Genomic DNA, 27,079 nt, shown 5'->3' on the forward strand with positions numbered 1-27,079 from the left:
TCCCTCAGGCCGGACGCCACAGATGTCTGTTAATATAATGTAATGTAATAGAAACTCTATATCTGAATGTTGTTATTGGATATTTTATTTTACCAGAAGAAACCACTTGTATGAATGTAGTTCAGAGCAGAGACAGTAAAGGTGAGTTAATATTAATTAATTAATTAATTATTAATACTAATTTATTTTTCTTCACAGCCTGTGTGAGGACCTGCATGTTTTTCATACAGCAATAACACTTTCAATCAGCTGATGAATTAACTCATTAATGGCCTGATGGCTTCAGCTGCTCTTTACAAACTGTTGGTATTTTAATTTAGAACAAAACATCAGATCACAGAACAAATACTTCCCTCTGAGATGAAGTGCAGTCTCAAATCTGTTCTCAAGAACAATAAATTATTTTTTCTTTACACTCCTGGTGTCAGCTGACTGATGACATCACAGCTCTAAACTGATGATGGAGGAGTTTTTATTGAGATTTCACACAGAGAAAAAAACACAACACGTGAAATATTCAGTACATCGACTCGTTCACACACAGACGAGCTCTCAGTCTGTTCTCTCAGCGACTATGTGATCAACACCGACCTTATTGTTACCTGTCTCACCCGTCTCACCTGTCTCAGCTGTCTCACCTGACAGACGTTCAGTGTGTGATGAGCTGGTGGTTGTCATTGTGTTCGCTGGCTGTAACAGAGAGGCTCTTTATGATAATCAGAGTGTCACAGGATGAGTGAAGTCTGGAGGATCAGTTTCCATGGTAACTGAGTCTCATTTAAACCTCCTCTATAAACCAGAGCTGACTGGTTTAACTGGTGCGTCCTCTTGTCTGTCCTCCTGTCTGTCCACCATGTAGTACTGGTGTCTCTGGATGTGTTGGTACAGCGTGGTGTATTTGGAGACCCTCCTCATCCTCGGCAGGATGAAGCTGTGAGTGAAAGTCTCTCTGCTCAGAGAGCTCCGCCCCTCTGCTGCCAGGACGCTGTTAATGAACTGAAGACAGAAACTGAAGCAGTTGTGGTCGTCCTCATGGAACCTGAGACACACAGGTGGAACAGGTGAGACAGGAGAAGAGAGATAATTCAGCATGTCAGTCTTGAGGTGTACCTGAGCCAGGTGTGATATGTACCTGTGCCAGGCGGGGTCCCACATGGACCCGTCAGAGAAGCGCTCCAGGTACTGGTCCCACTGAGCCAGCAGGTGGAACATGTCGGGGCGGACCAGAGGAACACTGACGCAGCGCTCCCACCCACTCTGATCTCTACGAACTCCACCACGAGTGTAGTTATACACAACCCCTACACACACACACACACACACACACACCTCAGACTCTGTCCAATGTTGCGTCTGCTCTGTCTTTACATTGAGCTAAATGCTAACGTCAGCATGCTAACATGCTCCCAAAGACAACGTTTACATGCTGATGTTTAGCTGTACAATGTTCACCATCATTAGCATGCTAACATGACCTAACCATCAGTAAACACAGAGTTCGGCTGAGACTGATGATGTCATCAGTTCCGCAGGTATTAACACATGGACATGTTGACCTGACGATGGCGCTAGATGAAGTCAGCTCATCCTAAGGGGACCATGAACGTCACAGAGATGATGACATGGTGACGATGAGGTGGTGGACTGATGTTAGCAGTTTGTTGTTAGCTGCAGCCAATCCTCTGCTAATGTAGCATTAAGTTAGCTGTCTCGCTAACATCAATCAAAAACAGGCAGTGTGGTTTCTGTCCTCAGCAGAAACAACACTGTATGGCCACAAGGATGAGAAGGCCTTGTTGTGTGTTCAGTGACAGCAGGTAGAACAGGTGAGCCAGTGCACTGTGGGCCTACCTGCAGTGTTTGAGATGCCGGTGTGAAGATCTGACGTCCCATTGAAGTCTCTGAGGAAGAAACAGCCCGGCACACACTGGTTAGAATGGTATTATATACCTGGGTTAGACCCCTGTGTGCCTACCTGTGGTGTGTGTGTGTGTGTGTGTGTGTGTGTGTGTGTGTGTGTGTGTACCCACCTGTTGAGGTTGTCGTGTGCAGGTGCGACCAGCAGGCAGCAGGAGCTCTTGTGTGCGTTGGTGAGGGGCGAGGGGAGGCTGACCGGCGCCTCCTGCAGTCTGCTCCCCCTCAGCTCCTCCCCACAGCTCGGACACTCCTCCGGCACTGAGAAACAGAAGATCTCCTTCTGACAGTGAGTCAGTCGGATCACACTGCGATCCATTCTTCCTCCTCAGCTCCTCCTCAGCTCCTCCTGCTCCCTCTTTACTCTTTATTGTACCTGTTCAGTCCTCTTCTTACTCCTCTGGGACTTTGTTTATGTCTCTTCCTGTCCTCCTTAGACTCCTCAAGTCTTCCCTTTACTCCTCAACTCCTCCTGTTACTCCTATTTTTACGCTTTAACTCCAGATCCTCTGTTTACGTCTCAGCTCCTCCTCAGATCTTCTCTTTCTCTTCTTTTCACTCTCCTTTGACTCCCCTCCTCTGTGACACACCTGGTTGCTAGGTAACAGCCTATCAGATGACATCACTGCGTGGCTCCGGCCTATCAGGTTCCAGGTGTTGTGAGACAGACAGCCATGTGACCCGGCTCACCTGTTCCTGCTTCAGTCTGAACAGGTGACCTTTGGACGGGTGTTAGTGTCTCTGAGAGCAAACAGAAGAAATGATCGGCAGAAAAAGTCGAAGTAATGAATCAAAGTGAGAAACAACACAAAGAAAAATCAGCAGAATCACATGAAAACAAACGAATGAGTGTCGATGAGTGTGGAAACACAGAGAGCTCCAGAACACGAGACTGTGAAGGCTCTGTGATGTGATTGGCTGAAAATAGGTCAACACTTTGACCATCTCAACTAATTTTGTGTGTGTGTGTGTGTGTGTGTGTGTGTGTGTGCGCGCGCCAAAATGCAACCGAGTTTTATTTGTGATTAAATATGAGTCAAACCTTCGTGTAAAAGCACAATTACGATGAAAGAGTCACTTTTCAGATTTACCGTAGTTTCGTTTTCAGGCAAGCTAATTTTCAATGGGAGTTCAAGGGGCACTTTTACAATAGCATCAAAATCGCTATTTTTAAAACACTAAGAAGTGTTTTGCACTCCAATTGAAAATTATCTTGCCCAAAAACGAAACAACGGCAAATCTTAAAAGTGCCTCTTTCGTCGTAATTATGCCTTTACACGAAGGTTAGACTCATATTCATCACAAATAAAACTCGGTTGCATTTTGGGGAGAGTTTCACTTTAAGAAGCAGCAGAACTTTCTCATGGCGTAAAAAGTACAACCGTTACTTCTGTGATCGAGTAAAGTTCAAATATCAACAGAAGCACATTTGTAACACAAACATCTTCCCGTGGTCAGTATTGAGTTGTACCGTGGGAATATTGTTTCATCTTTTCTTTTCTTTAACTGGGCTTCCAGGACTCCAGTACTGAGTATCCCGTCCGATAAACGGAACCGGAACCTTCCTACTGTGACGCGGCTGTCAGTCGGAGGTGTTTGACCGTGACACCGACGGGACAACTTGGAAGCAGCCGTTGTAGCAGAAACTCTGCGAGGAAGATGAGCACCAAACAGGTGACCTGCAGGTGAGTCTGTCGCTCTGTTTATCACCTGTCCGTCTGTATGTCACCTGTCTGTCTGTCTGTCACCTGTCTGTCTATCCGACAGTCCCGCGCGCTGTTTCTGAATGGCATCACGGCGGATGCGCTAGCCTCGTGCTAATGTTTTTAGCCGCTAGCTGTTAGCTTGTGTTCCGCTGTCGCTGGAGTTCGTTTGAAGGTAAAACTCAGACTTAACACACCTGAGCCTACCTGATCCGCCTCTTCTGCTCCATGTCCTCGTGCCCATCATATGACAGGTTGGACAAAATATCAGAAACACCAACACTGTGACAACCCGGTTCACTACAGACGGAGGTGATCACATGATCAGACTAGGCTGCTGTAAAAACACCTACACATCATATATATAGATCTATACATATATAGATCTATATATATATAAAGATCTATATAGAGAGATCTATATATATATAGATATAGATATATATATATATATATATATATATATATATATATATATATATATCTATATCTATATATATCTATATATATATATATATATATAGATATATATATATATATATAGATATATATATATATAGATATATATAGATATATATATATATATATAGATATATATAGATATATATAGATTATATATATATATATAGATATATATATATATATATATATATATATATAGATATATATATAGATATATAGATATATATATAGATGTAGAGAGAGAGAGAGAGATATAGAGAGAGAGAGATAGATATAGATATATAGATATATATCTATATATATATATATATATATATAGAGAGAGAGAGAGAGAGAGATAGATATCTAGATAGATATCTATATCTATAGATAGAGATAGATAGTTATAGATAAATCTATATTATATATATGTATAATGTATAATTTATATCTATATCTATATAGATATAGATATAGATATAGATATATCTCTATATATATATAATATATATAGATGGATGGATAGATATGTGTATATATACATGGAGCCCAGGTTAGCTCCATGTAGATGGTCCTTGAGATATTTGAGGAGGTTCCAGGGGTCCTTGAGTGAATAATGCACCGTTGCCATGGCAATTGCAATTTTGTTTAAATTGTATACTCAGTGGGTTCACATGGCACTCGAGAAAACCGAATTACACCGTTAGTCCGACTGTGATGGGATTTTTAAGATGCATGTTTACACCTTAGTCTGACTAAAATCAGGACCGGATCGGATTTCTCACAGTCAGATTAAAACACCCAGATTATTGATTGATAGTCGCATTACTCCTGCATGTATACGTTCCATCAGATCGGATCAGATTTTGTGTTCTGCGCAGGCTCGAGATTTCTTTCCTGGGGCCGTGAGCTGGAAGTAGACGGACGAAATAACCACAAGCAAGAGCGCCATTGTGCATCTAGTGTGTGTAATTATCATGTACACCATATACGAAATGTTCTGGAATGTCGAGGCAGTTTGTTGTGGCTGGTGACGTAAAGAGGTCAGCCGGAGGTGTCTCTGTTACCACTAGTTGAAATGGGCACAGCGCCACCTAGCGTACCGGGGTATGACATGCTCCGGACAATAATCCGATTTTCTCACCGGCATGTAAACTCGGATAATTGCAGTTGTCTGATTGAGCAGCAGATTCGAACTATGGCTGTAATCTGACTCAGCTGTGCATGTAAACATACTGACTGTGTGTGTTGATGTGTTTCAGGTATTTCCTCCACGGTGTGTGCAGGGAGGGCAGCCGCTGCCTCTTCTCTCACGACCCGACCAACAGCAAACCCTCCACCATCTGCAAGTTCTACCAGAGAGGAGTGTGCGCCTACGGAGAGCGCTGCAGGTAACTCACCTGACAGACAGGTCACACTCAGCTGACAGACAGGTCACACTCAGCTGACAGACAGGTCACACTCACCTGACAGACAGGTCACACTCACCTGACAGACAGGTCACACTCACCTGACAGACAGGTCACACTCACCTGACAGACAGGTCACACTCACCTGACAGACAGGTCACACTCACCTGACAGACAGGTCACACTCAGCTGACAGACAGGTCACACTCACCTGACAGACAGGTCACACTCACCTGACAGACAGGTCACACTCAGCTGACAGACAGGTCACACTCACCTGACAGACAGGTCACACTCAGCTGACAGACAGGTCACACTCAGCTGACAGACAGGTCACACTCAGCTGACAGACAGGTCACACTCACCTGACAGACAGGTCACACTCAGCTGACAGACAGGTCACACTCACCTGACAGACAGGTCACACTCACCTGACAGACAGGTCACACTCAGCTGACAGACAGGTCACACTCAGCTGACAGACAGGTCACACTCAGCTGACAGACAGGTCACACTCAGCTTGACCAGACAGGTCACACTCACCTGACAGACAGGTCACACTCACCTGACAGACAGGTCACACTCACCTGACAGACAGGTCACACTCAGCTGACAGACAGGTCACACTCAGCTGACAGACAGGTCACACTCACCTGACAGACAGGTCACACTCAGCTGACAGACAGGTCACACTCAGCTGACAGACAGGTCACACTCACCTGACAGACAGGTCACACTCAGCTGACAGACAGGTCACACTCAGCTGACAGATGGGGATGGAGCCGATCCAATCCAGTATCGGTATCGGGTCCGATACCAATGTAATTTACGGATCGGAAATCTCCGATCCATGAGCCGTGTCTGTGCTTTAACGTTGTCTGCTGAAATGACTCCACAAGGGATTCCTGCCGGCTAGCCTGCTAGCTGGCTGCAAACTGTGGAATGGATTTCCTGAACGGAGGCGTGGCTCAATGAGACACAGAGTTATGAGACACGCCCCCGTTCAGGAAAACCATTCCACAGTTTGCAGCCAGCTAGCAGACTAGCATTGAGCAGCACTGTGGCTAGCAAACATGTCCGCTGTGTGGAAATATTTTACACTAGAAACACCGCAAAGCAAGACAGCAAAATGCAAAGCCGTTATTCAGAGAGGGAGGAGCTACCTCGCGACGTACAACACCACTAACGCAATGAAACATGTAAAATAGCATCACGTGAAAGAGCACAAGGAATTTTTAGCCAGGGCGCAGAAAGACGAAAGGAGCCGTCAGGAATCACTTCTGGAGTCGTTCCAAAAGAAAAGTAAACTCCCAGCAGAGAAAGTGAAAGCTAAAGGGATTACCGAGAAGTTGCTCAACTTCATCGTACTCGATGACCAACAGTTATCAGTGGTGGAAAACGCAGGATTTCTGATTGAACACTTGCAGCCACGATATAATTCACCACCCAGGAGATATTATCAGAGTCTGCGCTACCTGAACTGTGCAACCGAGTGTCAGCCAAGTTAGCTGAGAAGTCTAAAGGAGTTCCAGCCCTGAGCTTCACTGCAGATATTTGGCCTTCAGATATCTGCCCAATGTCATACTTGCCTGTAGAGAGGAGTTTATATCAGCCTAGTATAAAATCAACAATAATGATGTTAATAATAATATTAAAGCAAACAGAGCTCTGGTATCGGAATAGTATCGGTATCGGCAGATATCCAAATTCACGTATCGGGATCGGATCGGAGGTGAAAAATGTGTATCGGTGCATCCCTACTGACAGACGGGTAACACTAGTAACAACCTTTGTTTCCTGTTACCAGGTATGACCACATCAAATCTTCATCCAGAGGAGGAGGGGGAGGAGCTTCAGAGGATCAGGCAGGTGTGGGAGGAGCTGTGGGCGGAGCTTCATATAGAGGTGGTGTGAAGAAGATGCTGGTCCTCAGAGAAAGAGGTAACTGACTGACTGCACACGCTCAGAACCAGAATGAAGTTGAACACCTGGATGTGACAACACTGCTCAGCCTCTCTTCCTGTTTCCAGTAATCAGATTACTGGAGTAAATACCTCCTCCAGTTACCTGACAGATCATTGACAGACGCACCTGTTTAGTGATGTCACCAAGAAGAACTCGTCTGACTTTTAAATGCCTGTGTGTCTGTTCACATGTCTCTCTCTCTCACCTGTCTGTCTCTCAGTGCTGGCTGTAGACAGTATGTACGGGGGTCCAGCAGACAGTTTGGGGTCAGAGGCCATGGCGGCAGCGGCGGCGGCGGCTTCTCCTCAGTCTTACGTGGACGCCATCAGGACGGGTCTGGACGCCTCAGCACGGGAACAAGGTCAGATACAGAAATACTGTCCCCTGATTGGCTGTGGGGATGTAATCAGTAGTGCATGATGAGGCAATTATTTACAGATTTCTGTGTTTTTGATATTTACCTGTGCTTTCTGCAGCCCCTCCCACAGTGGGCAGGGCCTACCAGGACCTCCCCCAGCTGTGTCCGTACGCTGCTGCCGGACACTGTTACTATGAAGACAACTGTACGTATCTCCATGGCGACCTGTGTGAAGTGTGTCGGCTGCAGGTGCTCCACCCCCACGACTCCGAGCAGAGGAGAGCGCACGAGAAGGTGAGTTCAGGTAAAGTCTGCAGGTTCTCCTCAGGTGGCATCGGTCATCACAGTGACCCAGCTGATCAAGAGTCGGAACAACAGATGAAGCTCCAGCAGCCCGGCAGGACTCTTCAGAGCTCCTGAAGGATTCTCCAACCAGAAGGTCTGGATGAGTGGAGAGGTGAGGGCTCGGTCCGATCAGTCGGGTGAGACTGGACCAACACCACCAGCACTGAAGATCCAGAACATCACAGCAAACCCAGAATCCTCACGAGGACCGGACACTTTCACTAAACTCCTGCTGAGAGTGAATATGAAAAAGGCTGCTGGTCCAGATAATTAACTGGGCCTTGTTCTACAAACATGATCCGATCAGCTGGCTGATGTTTTTAACTGCAGGCTGTTTCTGTGGGTCTGACCACCGTCCTGATGAGGTGTGAGAGGAACGGGTTCTCCAGCACGTAAAGACAACATCCCTGCCAGCCTGGACCCTCACCGGTATGCTTTCAGAACCAACAGATCCACAGAGGATGACATACTCACTACCCTCCATTGGTCTGCACACAGCTGGAGAATCAGAACAGCTGCATCAGGAGGCTGTTTGTGGACTTCAGCTCAGCTCTCTGTCCTCCAGAACTTTTCTTCAGCATGTCAACATCAATAGATTTTCTCGTGCAGCTTAAAGAGACTTGAACTGAAATGTTGTAAAACCACATTTAGATTAATTTTTAACACTAGTTTATAAACTGGATCCCTCAGAACATTTGATATTTGAGTCTGGACGATGTTCAGATGTACTGTCGGTTCTTCATGACCCAGAACGTGACAGTGGTAACAGCTGAGGCTGATCACAGGATGGCACTAATCATGTCTGTCTGTCTGCAGATGTGTCTGCTGGCCTTTGAAGCTGACATGGAGAAGGCGTTCGCAGCCCAGCTGAGTCAGGACAAGGTGGGTCCAGTCGGTCACTGATCAGGTTGTCATGATGACAGTAACTGTTGTTGCTCAGGTGTGTTCTGTCTGTTGTTCAGGTGTGTTCTGCCTGTTGTTCAGGTGTGTTCTGTCTGTTGTTCAGGTGTGTTCTGTCTGTTGCTCAGGTGTGTTCTGTCTGTTGCTCAGGTGTGTTCTGCCTGTTGTTCAGGTGTGTTCTGCCTGTTGTTCAGGTGTGTTCTGTCTGTTGTTCAGGTGTGTTCTGTCTGTTGTTCAGGTGTGTTCTGTCTGTTGTTCAGGTGTGTTCTGTCTGTTGTTCAGGTGTGTTCTGCCTGTTGTTCAGGTGTGTTCTGTCTGTTGTTCAGGTGTGTTCTGTCTGTTGCTCAGGTGTGTTCTGTCTGTTGTTCAGGTGTGTTCTGTCTGTTGTTCAGGTGTGTTCTGCCTGTTGTTCAGGTGTGTTCTGCTGTTTGTTCAGGTGTGTGCTGTCTGTTGCTCAGGTGTGTTCTGTCTGTTGTTCAGGTGTGTTCTGTCTGTTGCTCAGGTGTGTTCTGTCTGTTGCTCAGGTGTGTTCTGTCTGTTGCTCAGGTGTGTTCTGTCTGTTGTTCAGGTGTGTTCTGTCTGTTGCTCAGGTGTGTTCTGTCTGTTGCTCAGGTGTGTTCTGTCTGTTGTTCAGTGTGGTTCTGTCTGTTGCTTCAGGTGTGTTTCTGCCTGTTGTTCAGGTGGTTCTGCCTGGTGGCTCAGGGTGTGTTCTGTCTGTTGTTCAGGTGTGTTTCTGTCTGTTGTTCAGGTGTGTTCTGCCTGTTGTTCAGGTGTGTTCTGTCTGTTGCTCAGGTGTGTTCTGTCTGTTGTTCAGGTGTGTTCTGTCTGTTGTTCAGGTGTGTTCTGTCTGTTGCTCAGGTGTGTTCTGTCTGTTGTTCAGGTGTGTTCTGTCTGTTGTTCAGGTGTGTTCTGTCTGTTGTTCAGGTGTGTTCTGTCTGTTGTTCAGGTGTGTTCTGTCTGTTGTTCAGGTGTGTTCTGTCTGTTGCTCAGGTGTGTTCTGCCTGTTGTTCAGGTGTGTTCTGTCTGTTGTTCAGGTGTGTTCTGCCTGTTGTTCAGGTGTGTTCTGTCTGTTGTTCAGGTGTGTTCTGTCTGTTGTTCAGGTGTGTTCTGTCTGTTGTTCAGGTGTGTTCTGTCTGTTGCTCAGGTGTGTTCTGCCTGTTGTTCAGGTGTGTTCTGCCTGTTGTTCAGGTGTGTTCTGCCTGTTGTTCAGGTGTGTTCTGCCTGTTGCTCAGGTGTGTTCTGCCTGTTGCTCAGGTGTGTTCTGTCTGTTGCTCAGGTGTGTTCTGTCTGTTGCTCAGGTGTGTTCTGCCTGTTGTTCAGGTGTGTTCTGTCTGTTGTTCAGGTGTGTTCCATTTGTATGGAGGTGGTGGTGCAGAAGTTGAACCCGGCGGACCGCAGGTTCGGCATCCTGTCCTCCTGCTGTCACACCTTCTGTCTGTCCTGCATCCGTCAGTGGCGCTGCACCAGAAACTTCAGCAACAAGATCATCAAGTAAGAGTCTCCTCAAACAGAACCAGAGTCTGTAATATTCCAGGACAGGGTCAATCAGTCCAGAACTGGGTCTGTAAAATGTGTAATAATAATAATAATAATAATAATAATAATAATAATAATAATAATAATAATAATAATAATAATGCTTTATTTTTGGATAGGGACAGCGCACATTAATGAACATTGAAAACATCTCTGTAAACATGCAGGATTATAGCAAAGCTGCTAATCTGCATATGTAGCCCTTAATAAAATAATACAAAATACAAATAGAAGAGACAGCAAATAAATAGATAAAATACAAATCAAGGCGACAACACACACACACACACACACACACACACACGATACCAGACCCAGAGGAACATAACGATGCAGTAACAGTAAATGTTCCACCCTTCTCCCTCAGGTCGTGTCCAGAGTGTCGAGTCACCTCGGAGTTCGTCATCCCTTCGGTGTACTGGGTGGAGGACCAGGAGGACAAAGACCACCTCATAGAACTGTTCAAGTCTGGAGTCAGGTGAACTTCCTGTGTGTCACTGAGCCGCCACACCTGAGACCGGACCCGGTCAGAATCATTCACTGCTACTTTCTGTCTCTGCAGTAAGAAGTCCTGTAAGTACTTCGATCAGGGTCGCGGCTCGTGTCCATTCGGAGGGAAATGTTTGTATCTTCACGCCTTCCCAGATGGAACCCGAGCAGAACCCGACCGGCCGCGGAAACAGCTGAGCTCCGAGGGAAACATCCGGGTCAGAACCCACAGCCGTCTTTTTCGAGTTGTAGTTCATCACCAGCTGCTGGGTTTTGTAGTTTCTTATCAGTGTTCCTGTCTGTTTCCATTAGTTCATGAACAGCGTCCGTCTGTGGGACTTCATCGAGGAGCGCGAGCAGCATTCGGCTCCGCCCCTGCCGTCCCTGGATGATGACATCACAGAGCTGAGGGAGCTCTTCATGCAGATGTCAGGACCGAGCCATGACGAGCCGGACACCCCGCCCAGTTCAGAGCAGTAGAGTCCAGACTGGACGGGGGGATTCTGGACGTCCGTGGTCAAAGAGTCCATGAAATATTAAATCATGTGATCAGTCTGCAGATCTCTGCTGTGTTTCAGTCTGGATTATTGAAATCTTCTTGCCATTTTATTTATTGTGTAAATAAGTAAATACAGTGTGAAGTCATTCAGTGGTGTCTTTTCTTTCTTCGACAGCAGAATCATTGTTCTTCCTCTCAGACCTCAGTCTTAATTAAGATCCCATGAGGGAAACCAGAAGCTAACAGCTAGCGAACATTAACTCCAGCAATCAAATGTCCTTTAATTTGTCAATTTTCAGTTAAATTTCAATTTTATTTATTTATATCGCCCAAAATCACAATCACATTGCCTCAGTGGGCTTTACAATCTGTACAGTGAACAACATCCTCTGTCCTCAGACCCTCGATAGAGTGAGGAAAAACTTCACATGTTGATGGAAAAAAAACCTTTTAACAGGGTAAAAAAAACAATGGAAGAAACCTCAGGAAGAGCCACAGAGGAGGATCCCTCTTCCAGGACGGACACACATGCAATAGATGTTGCATGTACAGAAAAGAGCGACAAATCACAGTTTACAAGTTACATTAACAGAAAGTCTGATACAAGTTATGCAAAGTGAGTGGATCCAGGAGACGACCGAGCAGGACGAGACATCACCAAGTGGAGCCCGAGTCAGACGACCTCCTGTCCACCATGATGACCTGGAAGAAGGCAGGACACACAAGATAATTAGTAACAGACAGAGAGAGGCATCAAGATAAACAGAAATATAGATATGAGGAGATCAGAGCAGAGGAGAGCAATGATCCAGCAGAGCCCGGGGTGTGATGATCCAGATCAGTCAGTGTTTCAAGGCAGCAGGAGCCCGGAAACAGTAGATGGTCCCAGGGGGCCGTGGTCCATCAATAATAACAATAACAATAACAGCAATAATAACAACAATAGTAAACAGAATATCAGTGTGCAGGTAAGAACCCAGTCAGGATCAGCTGGTTCATGTGGAGGAAATCATGTCAGGTGTTGTTGTGCAGCTCGTCTCTTCTCCTGTGGCAGCATTCACAGATCTCGCTGCATCTACAGCAGTGCCAGTTTTTTCTCCCAGTAAATGTTGTAGTTTTTCTTGGTCTGATAGTTTGGGGAAGTCTGGGGTTGTACCTGTGATTTTAGTGTATATCTGGGTTCTGATGTCTGTGTATGTGTCACAGTGCAGCAGGAAGTGCTGCTCTGTCTCCACCTGTCTGTGTGGACGGAACCGACACAGCCGGTCCTCTCTGGACAGCCGGGTCTGTCTGTGTGGACGGAACCGACACAGCCGGTCCTCTCTGGACAGCCGGGTCTGTCTGTGTGGACAGAACCGACACAGCCGGTCCTCTCTGGACAGCCGGGTCTGTCCGTGTGGACAGAACCGACACAGCCGGTCCTCTCTGGACAGCCGGGTCTGTCTGTGTGGACAGAACCGACACAGCCGGTCTTCTCTGGACAGCCGGGTCTGTCTGTGTGGACAGAACCGACACAGCCGGTCCTCTCTGGACAGCCGGGTCTGTCTGTGTGGACGGAACCGACACAGCCGGTCCTCTCTGGACAGCCGGGTCTGTCTGTGTCTGCCGCTCTCTAAGGCCCGGCTGTGGTCGCTGAGTCTGTACATAGTCCAGGTTTTCCTCAGTCTCGGGTCAGTTACAGAGCTCAGATAATCTGCCATGGAGTATTGTCTGTTTAGGGCCAAATAGCATTGGAGTTTGCTTTGGGTTTTGGTTGCGGATGTCCAATAGTTGATGTAATTGTCTTTTTCTTTCTTTTAATTTGGTGGGGCTGGATGGTGTGAGGGCGGTCTTGGTGCCCGGTGCTGTTGGAGCTCAGCCTGTGGACCAGCTGGCTGAGGGGACTCCGTTCTTTGCTCTCCTCTCTCTCTGTCTGTCAGTATTGATTACATTAATCCTGTTGAAGAGTCTTAACTCTGGGAGCAGAGAGTCAGACAGTAACAGGTGGCTGCTGCTCCTCTCAGTCAAACACCGACCGGTTCAGCTCTTCTCTCCCGGCCCGGCTCTGCTCGGCTCGGTCCGGTCCCGTTCTGGTGTTATGAGGCTTCCTCGCAGTTTGACGGGCTAACAGACCCCAGCGCCTGGGCTGTCAGGCTACCAGGTGGTGGGGGGAGGAGAAGGAGGCCCAAAGGCTGCTGGGAAAGAAGAAGAGTGAGGAAAGCCTGAGAGGACACAAACCAACAGGAAGAATGGGAGCTGCGTACGGAAAGAAGGTCAGTCGGTATTTAAAGTCTGTCCTGAACACACCTTCATGTTCAGAGCTCAAACGATCAGCTGACTCATCCATCAGAAAATATTGATCATTGATTAATCAGAACAGAAAGATTCACTGCTCCTCTGTCACAGAGTGAGTCAGAAACCAGAAGCTGTGACTCTGATGGACTCGTCACAGTAAAGGAGCAGTTCACTCAGTCCTCCTCCTCCTGATGATATAAAGTCCTCCTCTCCTCCTCCTGATGATATAACGTCCTCCTCTCCTCCTCCTGATGATATAAAGTCCTCCTCTCCTCCTCCTGATGATATAAAGTCCTCCTCTCCTCCTCCTGATGATATAAAGTCCTCCTCTCCTCCTCCTGATGATATAAAGTCCTCCTCTCCTCCTCCTGATGATATAAAGTCCTCCTCTCCTCCTCCTGATGATATAAAGTCCTCCTCTCCTCCTCCTGATGATATAAAGCCCTCCTCTCCTCCTCCTGATGATATAAAGTCCTCCTCTCCTCCTGATGATATAAAAGTCCTCCTCTCCTCCTCCTGATGATATAAAGTCCTCCTCTCCTCCTGATGATATAAAGTCCTCCTCTCCTCCTCCTGATGATATAAGTCCTCCTCTCCTCCTCCTGATGATATAAAGTCCTCCTCTCCTCCTCCTGATGATATAAAGTCCTCCTCTCCTCCTCCTGATGATATAAAGTCCTCCTCTCCTCCTCCTGATGATATAAAGTCCTCTCTCCTCCTCCTGATGATATAAAGGCCCTCCTCTCCTCCTCCTGATGATAAAAAGTCCTCCTCTCCTCCTCCTGATGATATAAAGTCCTCCTCTCCTCCTGATGATATAAAGTCCTCCTCTCCTCCTCCTGATGATATCTCTCCTCCTCCTGATGATATAAAGTCCTCCCTCCTCCTGAGGATATAAAGTCCTCCTCTCCTCCTCCTGATGATATAAAGTCCTCCTCTCCTCCTCCTGATGATATAAAGTCCTCCTCTCCTCCTCCTGATGATATAAAGTCCTCCTCTCCTCCTGATGATATAAAGTCCTCCTCTCCTCCTCCTGATGATATAAAGTCCTCCTCCTCCTCCTGATGATATAAAGTCCTCCTCTCCTCCTGATGATATAAAGTCCTCCTCTCCTCCTCCTGATGATATAAAGTCCTCTCTCCTCCTCCTGATGATATAAAGTCCTCCTCTCCTCCTCCTGATGATATAAAGTCCTCCTCTCCTCCTCCTGATGATATAAAGTCCTCCTCTCCTCCTCCTGATGATATAAAGTCCTCCTCTCCTCCTCCTGATGATATAAAGTCCTCCTCTCTCTCCTGATGATATAAAGTCCTCCTCTCCTCCTGATGATATAAAGTCCTCCTCTCCTCCTCCTGATGATATAAAGTCCTCCTCTCCTCCTGATGATATAAAGTCCTCCTCTCCTCCTCCTGATGATATAAAGTCCTCCTCTCCTCCTCCTGATGATATAAAGTCCTCCTCTCCTCCTGATGATATAAAGTCCTCCTCTCCTCCTGATGATATAAAGTCCTCCTCTCCTCCTGATGATATAAAGTCCTCCTCTCCTCCTCCTGATGATATAAAGTCCTCCTCTCCTCCTCCTGATGATATAAAGTCCTCCTCTCTCCTCCTGAGGATATAAAGTCCTCCTCTCCTCCTGATGATATAAAGTCCTCCTCTCCTCCTCCTGATGATATAAAGTCCTCCTCTCCTCCTGATGATATAAAGTCCTCTCCTCCTCCTGATGATATAAAGTCCTCCTCTCCTCCTCCTGATGATATAAAGTCCTCCTCTCCTCCTCCTGATGATATAAAGTCCTCCTCTCCTCTCCTGATGATATAAAGTCCTCCTCTCCTCCTGATGATATATAAGTCCTCCTCTCCTCCTGATGATATAAAGTCCTCCTCTCCTCCTCCTGAGGATATAAAGTCCTCCTCTCCTCCTCCTGATGATATAAAGTCCTCCTCTCCTCCTCCTGATGATATAAAGTCCTCTCTCTCCTCCTGATGATATAAAGTCCTCCTCTCCTCCTGATGATATAAAGTCCTCCTCTCCTCCTCCTGATGATATAAAGTCCTCCTCTCCTCCTGATGATATAAAGTCCTCCTCCTCCTCCTGATGATATAAAGTCCTCTCTCTCCTCCTGAGGATATAAAGTCCTCCTCTCCTCCTGATGATATAAAGTCCTCCTCTCCTCCTGAGGATATAAAGTCCTCCTCTCCTCCTCCTGAGGATATAAAGTCCTCCTCTCCTCCTCCTGATGATATAAAGTCCTCCTCTCCTCCTGATGATATAAAGTCCTCTCCTCCTCCTGATGATATAAAGTCCTCCTCTCCTCCTCCTGATGATATAAAGTCCTCCTCTCCTCCTCCTGATGATATAAGTCCTCCTCTCCTCCTCCTGAGGATATAAAGTCCTCCTCTCCTCCTCCTGATGATATAAAGTCCTCCTCTCCTCCTCCTGATGATATAAAGTCCTCCTCTCCTCCTGATGATATAAAGTCCTCCTCTCCTCCTCCTGATGATATAAAGTCCTCCTCTCCTCCTCCTGATGATATAAAGTCCTCCTCTCCTCCTGATGATATAAAGTCCTCCTCTCCTCCTGATGATATAAAGTCCTCCTCCTCCTCCTGAGGATATAAAGTCCTCCTCTCCTCCTCCTGAGGATATAAAGTCCTCCTCTCCTCCTCCTGATGATATAAAGTCCTCCTCTCCTCCTGATGATATAAAGTCCTCCTCTCCTCCTCCTGATGATATAAAGTCCTCCTCTCCTCCTGATGATATAAAGTCCTCCTCTCCTCCTCCTGATGATATAAAGTCCTCTCTCCTCCTCCTGATGATATAAAGTCCTCCTCTCCTCCTCCTGATGATATAAAGTTCCTCCTCTCCTCCTCCTGATGATATAAAGTCCTCCTCTCCTCTCCTGATGATATAAAGTCCTCCTCTCCTCCTCCTGATGATATAAAGTCCTCTCTCCTCCTATGATATAAAGTCCTCCTCTCCTCCTCCTGATGATATAAAGTCCTCCTCTCCTCCTCCTGATGATATAAAGTCCTCCTCTCCTCCTCCTGATGATATAAAGTCCTCCTCTCCTCCTGATGATATAAAGTCCTCCTCTCCTCCTCCTGATGATATAAAGTCCTCCTCTCCTCCTCCTGAGGATATAAAGTCCTCCTCTCCTCCTCCTGATGATATAAAGTCCTCCTCTCCTCCTGATGATATAAAGCCTCCTCTCCTCCTCCGATGATATAAAGTCCTCCTCTCCTCCTCCTGATGATATAAAGTCCTCCTCTCCTCCTGATGATATAAAGTCCTCCTCTCCTCCTCCTGATGATATAAAGTCCTCTCTCTCCTCCTGATGATATAAAGTCCTCCTCTCCTCCTCCTGATGATATAAAGTCCTCCTCTCCTCCTCCTGATGATATAAGTCCTCCTCTCCTCCTCCTGATGATATAAAGTCCTCCTCTCCTCCTCCTGATGATATAAAGTCCTCCTCTCCTCCTCCTGATGATATAAAGTCCCTCCTCCTGATGATATAAAGTCCTCCTCTCCTCCTCCTGATAATATAAAGTCCTCCTCTCCTCCTGATGATATAAAGTCCTCCTCTCCTCCTCCTGATGATATAAAGTCCTCCTCTCCTCCTCCTGATGATATAAAGTCCTCCTCCTGATGATATAAAGCCCTCCTCTCCTCCTCCGGATGATATAAAGTCCTCCTCTCCCTCCTCCTGATGATATAAAGTCCTCCTCTCCTCCTGATGATATAAAGTCCTCCTCTCCTCCTCCTGATGATATAAAGTCCTCCTCTCTCCTCCCTGAATGATATAAATCCTCCTCCTGAGGATATAAAGTCCTACTCTCCTCCTCCTGATGATATAAAGTCCTCCTCTCCTCCTCCTGATGATATAAAGTCCTCTCTTCCTCCTCCTGATGATATAAAGTCCTCCTCTCCCTCCGTGATTATAAAGTCCCCTCTCCTCCCCTGATGATATAAAGTCCCTCTCTCCTCCTCCTGATGATATAAAGTCCTCCTCTCCTCCTCCTGATGATATAAAGTCATAAGCCTCTCCTCCTCCTGATGATATAAGTCCTCCTCTCTCCTCCTGATGATATAAAGTCCTCCTCTCCTCCTGATGATATAAAGTCCTCCTCTCCTCCTCCTGATGATATAAAGTCCTCCTCTCCTCCTGATGATATAAGTCCTCCTCTTCTCCTGATGATATAAAGTCCTCCTCTCCTCCTGATGATATAAAGTCCTCCTCTCCTCCTCCTGATGATATAAAGTCCTCCTCTTCTCCTGATGATATAAAGTCCTCCTCTCCTCCTGATGATATAAAGTCCTCCTCTCCTCCTGATGATATAAAGTCCTCCTCTCCTCCTCCTGATGATATAAAGTCCTCCTCTCCTCCTGATGATATAAAGTCCTCCTCTCCTCCTGATGATATAAAGTCCTCCTCTCCCTCCTCCTGATGATATAAAGTCCTCCTCTCCTCCTCCTGATGATATAAAGTCCTCTCCTCCTCCTGAGGATATAAAGTCCTCCTCTCCTCCTGATGATATAAAGTCCTCCTCTCCTCCTGATGATATAAAGTCCTCCTCTCCTCCTGAGGATATAAAGTCCTCCTCTCCTCCTCCTGAGGATATAAAGTCCTCCTCCTCCTCCTCCTGATGATATAAAGTCCTCCTCTCCTCCTGATGATATAAAGTCCCTCTTCCTCCTCCTGATGATATAAAGTCCTCCTCTCCTCCTCCTGATGATATAAAGTCCTCCTCTCCTCCTCCTGAGGATATAAAGTCCTCCTCTCCTCCTCCTGATGATATAAAGTCCTCCTCTCCTTCCTCCTGATGATATAAAGTCCCTCCTCTCCTCCTGATGATATAAAGTCCTCCTCTCCTCCTCCTGATGATATAAAGTCCCTCCTCTCCTCCTCCTGATGATATAAAGTCCTCCTCTCCTCCTGATGATATAAAGGTCCTCCTCTCCTCCTGATGATATAAAGTCCTCTCCTTCCTCCTGAGGATATAAAGTCCTCCTCTCCTCCTCCTGAGGATATAAAGTCCTTCCTCTTCCTCCTCCTGATGATATAAAGTCCTCCTCGCCTCCTGATGATAAGTACTCCTATAAAGTTCCTCCTCTCCTCCTGATGATATAAAGTCCTCCTCTCCTCCTGATGATATAAAGTCCTCCTCTCCTCCTGATGATATAAAGTCCTCCTCTCCTCCTCCTGCTGATGATATATCCTCCTCTCCTCCTCCCTTCCTGATGATATAAAGTCACCTCCTCTCCTCCTCCTGATGATATAAAGTCCATCCTCCCTCCTCCTGATGATATAAGAGTCCTCCTTCTCCTCCTCCTGATGATATAAAGTCCTCCTCTCATCCTCCTGATGATATAAAGTCCTTCCTCGTCCTCCTCCTGATGATATAAAGGTCCTCCTCTCCTCCTCCTGATGATATAATCCTCCTCTCCTCCTCCTTATGATATAAAGTCCTCCTCTCCTCCTCCTGAGGATATAAAGTCCTCCTCTCCTCCTCCTGATGATATAAAGTCCTCCTCTCCTCCTCCTGGTGACATAAAGTCCTCCTCTCCTCCTCTCCTGCTGTGTGTGTGTGTGTGTACAGAGGTGTGACCACACCCACCTGTGCTGAAACGCACCACACTGACTCTCAGGTGCATCATCTCTATCAGCTCAGTGTCACTGAGACGAGTCTGAAAACACAGAAACGCTGAAATAATCTGATCCAACATTCAGCTGCCGGGACGCAGACGCTGCTGTGAAACTCTTTCATGCAGCAGGTCCAGAAACAAGGTGTGCATAGGTGAACTGGGTCAGTGAAGAGGAGCCAGTGTTGAGCTGTGAGACACGAACCAGAGCCGGCCCAAGCCTTTTGGGGGCCCTAAACAGAATTTGATTTGGGGCCCCTCCCACCACCGCGGAGTCCCGTGTTTGACAATTACTGACACAAATGTCACACTATAATGTTACATTATAAATTCTATTAATACAGTGATGGATTATGACCCACTGTCCCCCTGGGCACAGATGCATGAGGACCCCCCCTACCTTATTTGTACAAAAGTGGGTGTAAAGGTGGGTCGGGGGTTGCCCCCCAGAAAATTATGAATTTGGTCGATTTCCTGTATTCTGGGGCATTTTTGGGAGGCCAGCTGGAGAAGAGCAACACCTAAATCCATTCAGATTCAAAGAATTTTCCTTAATTATTCATTCATTCATTTATGTCCCTTGTTTAATTCATTTAATTTGTAATTGGGGCCCAAAGCAGCCACTTAGTCTGCTTATGTCTCAGGCCGGCCCTGACACAAACCAGCATGTGAGGACGGTGAGACGCGTCTGTTGAACACACCTGCAGACACACACCTGCAGACACACATGCAGACACACAGCAGCAGACACACACCTGCAGACACACACACGCAGACACACAGCAGCAGACACACAGCAGCAGACACACACCTGCAGACACACACCTGCAGACACACAGCAGCAGACACACACCTGCAGACACACACGCAGACACACAGCAGCAGACACACACCTGCAGACACACACCTGCAGACACACACCTGCAGACACACAGGTAGACTTCAGCTGCTGGATGTGATTCTGCTCACAGTTTCCTGGCAGCTCAGATCGATCACACATCTCACTGTTGAAGAACAGAAGTTCATGCGACCGTGGTCCAACCAGCAGGTGTGGTCACGATGTTGTCATCAGGCGGTGAAACGGTATTTTTAGTCAAGTGTTCCCTTCAGCATCTTCAGAACGCGGTGAGATGAGACGACACTCGGACGATCTTCACGGATCGCATGATGACACCAGGTGGGGGCGTGTCCTCCGTCACCAGAGCCTACAGACACTGAAGGAAGCTTGATGATGAAGGTTCCAGGTCCTGGTAAGAAGAGGCTTCTTCAGTTCTGAAACTGTGTTTGTTCCCTCGATGCTTGATGAGTGTTGAAAAGACTCCAGAACTCTCTGGGTGTGTTGCATTCACTGACATCGTCCTGCTTCCTGGTGGTGTTCATGTCAACTGGGGATTTTTGATAGTACAGCTCAGGATATGACAGGAAAGAGGTTGAGAGAGAGAGACGCAGGCCGGAACTCGAACCCGCGGCCGCTGCCACGAGGACACAGCCTCTGTCCATGGGACGCTGCTCTACCAGCTGAGCTAAACGGCGCACCTGGAGAACATCTTTAACGTGATATTCAACCTGACACGTCTTCAATTAGTGCAGAGACGACACTGGTGGCCATGGAGGTGTGAACATGTTCACCATCACTGATCTCATCATCTGTAGCAGGGTCATTAGAGGTCGTTACTCTGCAGTCTGATGAAGAAACAGCATCATCACCGATCCTCTGAAGTCTGAACAGGAAGTCACAGTGAACCCTGCTCCTCGACCCGACCAACTCTGACCCGTGACGCTGAGAAGCGCTCACTGGGCAGTTCTGGGTTCAAACACCTGGTTCAGTCACCACAAACAGCTGCCATCATCCTGAAGACCTCACCTGCACCTGCTGCCCTCTCACCTGCACCTGCTAACCTCTCACCTGCACCTGCTAACCGCTCACCTGCACCTGCTGCCCTCTCACCTGCACCTGCTGCCCTCTCACCTGCACCTGCTAACCGCTCACCTGCACCTGCTGACCGCTCACCTGCACCTGCTGACCGCTCACCTGCACCTGCTGACCGCTCACCTGCACCTGCTGACCGCTCACCTGCACCTGCTGACCTCTCACCTGCACCTGCTGCCCTCTCACCTGCACCTGCTGACCGCTCACCTGCACCTGTTGACCTCTCACCTGCACCTGCTGACCTCTCACCTGCACCTGCTGACCTCTCACCTGCACCTGCTGCCCTCTCACCTGCACCTGCTGACCGCTCACCTGCACCTGTTGACCTCTCACCTGCACCTGCTGACCTCTCACCTGCACCTGCTGACCGCTCACCTGCACCTGCTGACCGCTCACCTGCACCTGCTGACCGCTCACCTCCACCTGCTGCCCTCTCACCTGCACCTGCTGCCCTCTCACCTGCACCTGCTGACCTCTCACGTGCACCTGCTGACCTCTCACCTGCACCTGCTGACCGCTCACCTACACCTACTAACCGCTCACCTCCACCTGCTGCCCTCTCACCTGCACCTGCTGCCCTCTCACCTGCACCTGCTGACCTCTCACGTGCACCTGCTGACCTCTCACCTGCACCTGCTGACCGCTCACCTGCACCTGCTGCCCTCTCACCTGCACCTGCTGACCTCTCACCTGCACCTGCTGACCGCTCACCTGCACCTGCTGCCCTCTCACCTGCACCTGCTGACCTCTCACGTGCACCTGCTGACCTCTCACCTGCACCTGCTGACCGCTCACCTGCACCTGCTGCCCTCTCACCTGCACCTGCTGACCGCTCACCTGCACCTGCTGACCGCTCACCTGCACCTGCTGCCCTCTCACCTGCACCTGCTGACCTCTCACCTGCACCTGCTGAGCTCCCCGAAGAATTGGAACGAGAGAGCGGCTGATCATCCACAAACACACAAACAAACATACAATATAATAAACAAAGCAGGACATCAGAGGCCTGTACTGTGAAGCCAGTTCAGTGTGTTAGCAGGTATGTTGAGTCTAAAGCCAGGCTTCCCTGAACTACAAAGGTGGCTCTCTTTTAACCCGGCTAGATCACCATGGTAACTTATGCTGAGCTCATAACCTGGTCCCGACCAGGTTCTGTTCAGAGTTTCAGCTTAAAATCGGCTGTAAAAGCGCCGCTGTTTCACTGTGAGATGGCATTCATTCATTCATTCATTTGGAGATGGCGTCACCATTCATTGAGAACCCGGTGGACCTGGGAGCAAGAATAATTCGGGCAGCACTACGACGTGAGCGGCTTCTTCGAGATCGCGCTGATCCGCTGGCATTTCCTGATGAAATTCTCTATGAGCGATATAGATTTTCAGCCGAGGGAATACGGTACACTCACATATTGAGCCGAGTGTCAGGAATGCCACTGAAGAAGCTGTGCGCTCACTGTCGGGCAAACTGTTTGTGTAGCGCTTCGTTTTTCTGCCACGGAAACCTTCTTACATTCAGTTGGTGATGCAGAAAATCGTAGCAAGAACTCTGCGTGTTGCGCCATCCGCAAAGTGGTTCTTGCTCTTACTGAGAAGCTGAATATGTTTGTAGTGTTCCCAAGTCATTTGAGCACAATGCTCGTTAAGGAAGGATTCTATAAAATATCCGGTAATGTACTTTCTTACCCCTCTACATCATCAGTATTACTTGCTTGCATAATGAAATCTAATATAGCCTATAATATATGTAACTAGGATTCCCCAGGATCATTGGTGCTGTGGACTGCACACGTGTACCCGTCACGGGGCCCCCGGGGGAACATGAGGCTGACTATGTCAACCACAAATCCATCCACAGCATCAATGTGCAGGTGAAGTCTCAAAAATAATTTCTGCATGTGATCGGTGGCACATGCACAGTGAATGTATAGGCTTTTATCAGTGGCACACAATATTGTCTAGACAGACTTTTCACATGAGTGAAATATCCAGTTGCATTATAGGTCTTTTTAAAGGAATCTCTTTATGCTTTCCACCTTTGTGCAGTGCTCTCTTTAAATTTAACCAGAAATCCCGTTAACAGATGACTTGTGACCATCAATTGATGCTGCTTCCACATCTTAATGAAATGCAATATGACATATTAATTAGGCCAACCTAGTATTTATTTGTCACAGATAATGAGGAAAAGTTAATGATTTCTTTGATGTGGCCATGAATAAACTGATGAACTGATCAATGTTTCAGCCGTTGTAGGGCAGTGTACGCCCAAACACAAATCTGACAGGCTGGAGCTATTTTCACTGTTCGAAAAGCTCTTTGTTGTCATTGTACAGGGACAGTAGCTACATCTGCTTGTTCATCCCGACACAGTGATACAAAAAACACTGAACATTTATAGCCTACGCACACTCAGCCTCGCTTTCAATAAAACACACACGCGCATTCTATAACTGAGATCAGTAAAATGTGAAAACAATAGAGACATCATTCAAAAATGAAAAAAGATAGTTGTTGCTTCAGTTTATTTATTTTTATAATGGATGAGGGTTAATATGTAAAAGTTGCACAATGTTGAGCTTTCAGAAATGAAAACACTGAGGGCTTAATATAATATTGATCATAATATTAATCACTGTTAACTTACACATTTACACAGTCAGCAGTTTTCTGCCAGCAGCCCTCCCTCGCTCTGTTGGCGGCGACAGTGTTACTTTCTGATGGTTTCTTTGAATTCTTCATAGTCCTGCATAATAAGAATCTGCTCATCTTGAGTAAAATATGTGGCCCGGGATCGATCCATTTTCACACGGAAGTAGAATAATATGACGTCAAACGCCCCCTTTTATGTGAACGAGCAGAGCACAAAGCAGAGAACCGGACTTGACAAATTAAGTTGATAACCACCGTCGCAGTACCGTTTAACTCTGATTGGGGACTCGGGGCTTTGTTGAGCTGCATCATGAGCACAAAGCCTGGCTATGTTGAGCCCCCTTCACAGTACAGGCCTCAGGTCTCTGTGTGAGGTGACACAGCCCACACTGACATGAATGAGGTGTTTGTGGATTAAAGGAGCAGATTAACAGGACGGGAGAAAATCCTGCTGCTAAAAATACTCAAACTGGGGGGGCAGAGTATAAATACTCTGTTACTAGTTACACAATCAGAATATACTTGAGTCAGAGTACTTATGATGATAATAAAGATATTATTATGATTAGCAGCAGGTGAGAGTTCAGTCAGAAGACCTCAGTGATGGAGGACAACATAGTTAACTCCACCCTGAGGTGTAATGTCTCTGTGCCACCAGCGGAGGTCAGACTGTCCTCAGGTCAGCTCGGTGGACAGACCACAGGGTCAGAACACCTGAAGCTCGCAGGTTCAGTCCCCTCAGACAGACCCGTCAGTGTCCGCTGACATCAGCTGGGACATTATTTTGTCTTCATAACGAGAAGACAGGAGGTCTGTGATTGGTCTGTTTCTGACATGAGTTGATAGCTTGAACCTTCAGATGACAGTGAAATGACTAGATGTGATGTCACCGTGTCACAGTGTGATGTCACAGCATCACAATGTGATGTCACAGCATCATGTTGGAGAGTTAAACTCTGAGGAGCACAGGGAGGAGTTAATGCCCCCTCCTCCTGTAGCAGAGAGGGGAGACACCGGCTAACTGCTTCCAGTGTAGAGCTCAGCTAAGCTAACCAGGTGCTAACTGTAGCTCCCTGTCCGAGGAGGCATTAAATGTTGAACTGGTCCTTTAACGGCTGCTGGATCAGGAGAAGAGCTTCATTCAATCTTTTGTCAGATCTGCCTTCATCCTGAAGTAAACAACTCTTATCCTCCCCCCCTTCCTCCTCCTCCTCCTCCTCCTCCTCCTCCTCGTACTTCAGGGTTGGGGGCAGGTTCTGTGAGACAGTGAGGGTCTTGTCACCATGTTGAAGCCTGATGACGTCTCCTAGCAACCAACACAAAGTCCATTCAGTCAGAGCGAGACGGCGTCCAACTGACCCGAGTCTGAAAAGAGACGAACGGCTGAGAAACAACCCGGGGGGGGGGGGGGGGGGGATTAAACTTTCCTCACCATGATTTAAAGTCCGGGTTGGTCCGATGGAGAAACCATCAAGACCAGACTACTAAAATTTTAAAGTACCCAGAAACTCAGGCCTCTCTCCAAAGCCTCCCCCAAAACCATGAACGCTCACTGTCCGAATACCGCGACGGAGTCTGAGACCTCCCGAGCGTTGGGAAGGAGAGAGTGTCTGTGCATCGTTTTCAACATCTAACATCCAACTACGAGTAACTCCTCATGTCTCAGTCACCTGGAAGGAAACACCTCATATTGAACGTAAACAACCAGCATGGGCATTGCTAGCTCTGATAGCTGTCAAGCTAGCTTCGTTAGCATTCAGACATTGTTTATCTTTAATATTTTTGGGGCTTTTTTGATAGGACAGCTTAGAGATGACAGGAACCAGGATGGGGGGGGACTCGAGCCCGGGGCCGCTGCAGCGAGGACACAGCCTCTGTACATGGAACCAACTGAGCCAGTGGGTGCTCTGCATTCACAATGGTTTTGATCCTATAACTTATTGCTGGTTAGCTAGCGGCTAGCGGCTATGGCAAAGCTAAGACATCAGCGTCAGTGGTGATAGTTCAAATAGTAATAATCACTATCACTAATAATAATAACGACTGAATCAGGTGAGACTTGTTTATGAAATATCTTTTATCATTAAGACAATTAACAGCACAAACAGTGTTTACAGGAAGGACGTCCAGAGTCTGATGACAAACAGCTCAGGACGTCTTCTCTTAACATCTTCTTTTGTCCTCTTCTTCTTTGTTTTGCAGAAGGCGTACAGCATCAACCACGAGCCTCCAGCAAAGCAGCAGTGTGTGAAAAATGGAAAGCACTCAAACAGCAGAGGTAAGTTTGTCCCTCTCAGGTTACCGTCCGGCTCAGAGAACAATGGTGAACTCTGGGAGTGGAGTCTGACCTTTGAACGGTCGTCCTGTCTGATCAGCGCTGGCTCAGTGTGAGTCGGCTGTATTGGTCCTGATGTGAAGCCGTCTGCTCGGGTCACAACAGCACCAGGTCCACTGCAGCACAGAAACACTCAGGTTCTGTTTTATTCTCAAGTTGTTCTGATCAAACCCGAAACAGAAAGTTCTGTGAGAGTGTGGAGCGACGAGGACGAGGCTGTAACCTTCCTCACATCAACACAGTTACCCAACAGAAACTGGAGCTTTATTGTGTGTCCCCTTCTTCTTCTATGGTTTAATGGTGCTGGAGGATTAGCTCCACCTCTGTCCAGTGCAGAATTAAGTGCAAGACGTGTTTAGTCTAGCTCAGCACAAAGACTGGAAGTAAAGGGAAACTAATAGACACAAATGCAAAGTGGTAGATTTTCCATTCTTTGTTGTTAGCCACATTTAGCATTATTCTTGATGTTTGCTGTCTTAGTTGAAGAAAGCTAACATATCTGATCTGTTGCTAACCAGTGACCAATGAGGACGTATTCACCTAGCTTAGCATGAAGACTGAAGACGGGACAAACTGCTGTCAGCTGCTTCAAAACAGAAGCAGTCTGTGGCGTGTTATCGTGTTAGCTAATGAGCTAGCCTTCAGTCCCGTCTGTAGTCAGCTGCTGTAGAACGTCTCACGCGGTCCAACT

General features: G+C 47.3%; 3 protein-coding genes across 6 annotated transcripts in view; 2 read left to right on the forward strand and 1 right to left on the reverse strand.

Annotated features, from left to right (window-relative positions):
- Positions 1-454: 454 nt before the first annotated feature.
- LOC115584183 (MKRN2 opposite strand protein-like) lies at positions 455-3,954 on the reverse strand. Of its 2 annotated transcripts, none has more exons than XM_030421629.1 (5): positions 3,825-3,954; positions 2,031-2,655; positions 1,852-1,901; positions 1,133-1,301; positions 455-1,039 (listed from the first exon to the last, which is right to left on the reverse strand). In XM_030421629.1, exons 2-5 carry the CDS (start codon positions 2,231-2,233, stop codon positions 790-792), a joined length of 672 nt encoding a protein of 223 aa, XP_030277489.1. In that variant the 5' UTR covers positions 2,234-2,655; positions 3,825-3,954; the 3' UTR covers positions 455-789. The 2 variants fall into 2 exon arrangements, with proteins under 2 accessions (XP_030277489.1, XP_030277491.1); XM_030421631.1 differs by having other exon boundaries at positions 3,815-3,952.
- mkrn2 (makorin, ring finger protein, 2) lies at positions 3,434-11,706 on the forward strand. Its single transcript, XM_030421628.1, has 10 exons — positions 3,434-3,599; positions 5,321-5,449; positions 7,275-7,408; positions 7,653-7,793; positions 7,909-8,084; positions 8,952-9,017; positions 10,378-10,526; positions 10,939-11,049; positions 11,134-11,278; positions 11,373-11,706. Exons 1-10 carry the CDS (start codon positions 3,574-3,576, stop codon positions 11,538-11,540), a joined length of 1,245 nt encoding a protein of 414 aa, XP_030277488.1. The 5' UTR covers positions 3,434-3,573; the 3' UTR covers positions 11,541-11,706.
- Positions 11,707-13,669: 1,963 nt separating this feature from the next.
- LOC115582599 (protein FAM107B) overlaps positions 13,670-27,079 on the forward strand; it is a 25,627-nt gene continuing 12,217 nt past the window's right edge. Inside the window, exons 1-2 of one of the 3 annotated variants that reach the window (XM_030418640.1) lie at positions 13,670-13,811; positions 26,256-26,331. In XM_030418640.1, the coding sequence (XP_030274500.1) occupies positions 13,788-13,811; positions 26,256-26,331 (100 nt within the window). In that variant the 5' untranslated portion in view covers positions 13,670-13,787. Of the gene's footprint in view, positions 13,812-25,695; positions 25,750-26,178; positions 26,332-27,079 lie in introns of those variants that run through there. The other 2 variants (XM_030418639.1, XM_030418637.1) reach the window with 2 other exon arrangements.

The sequence above is a fragment of the Sparus aurata genome, chromosome 6 (assembly GCF_900880675.1).
Source record: "Sparus aurata chromosome 6, fSpaAur1.1, whole genome shotgun sequence".
Lineage (NCBI taxonomy): Eukaryota > Metazoa > Chordata > Actinopteri > Spariformes > Sparidae > Sparus > Sparus aurata.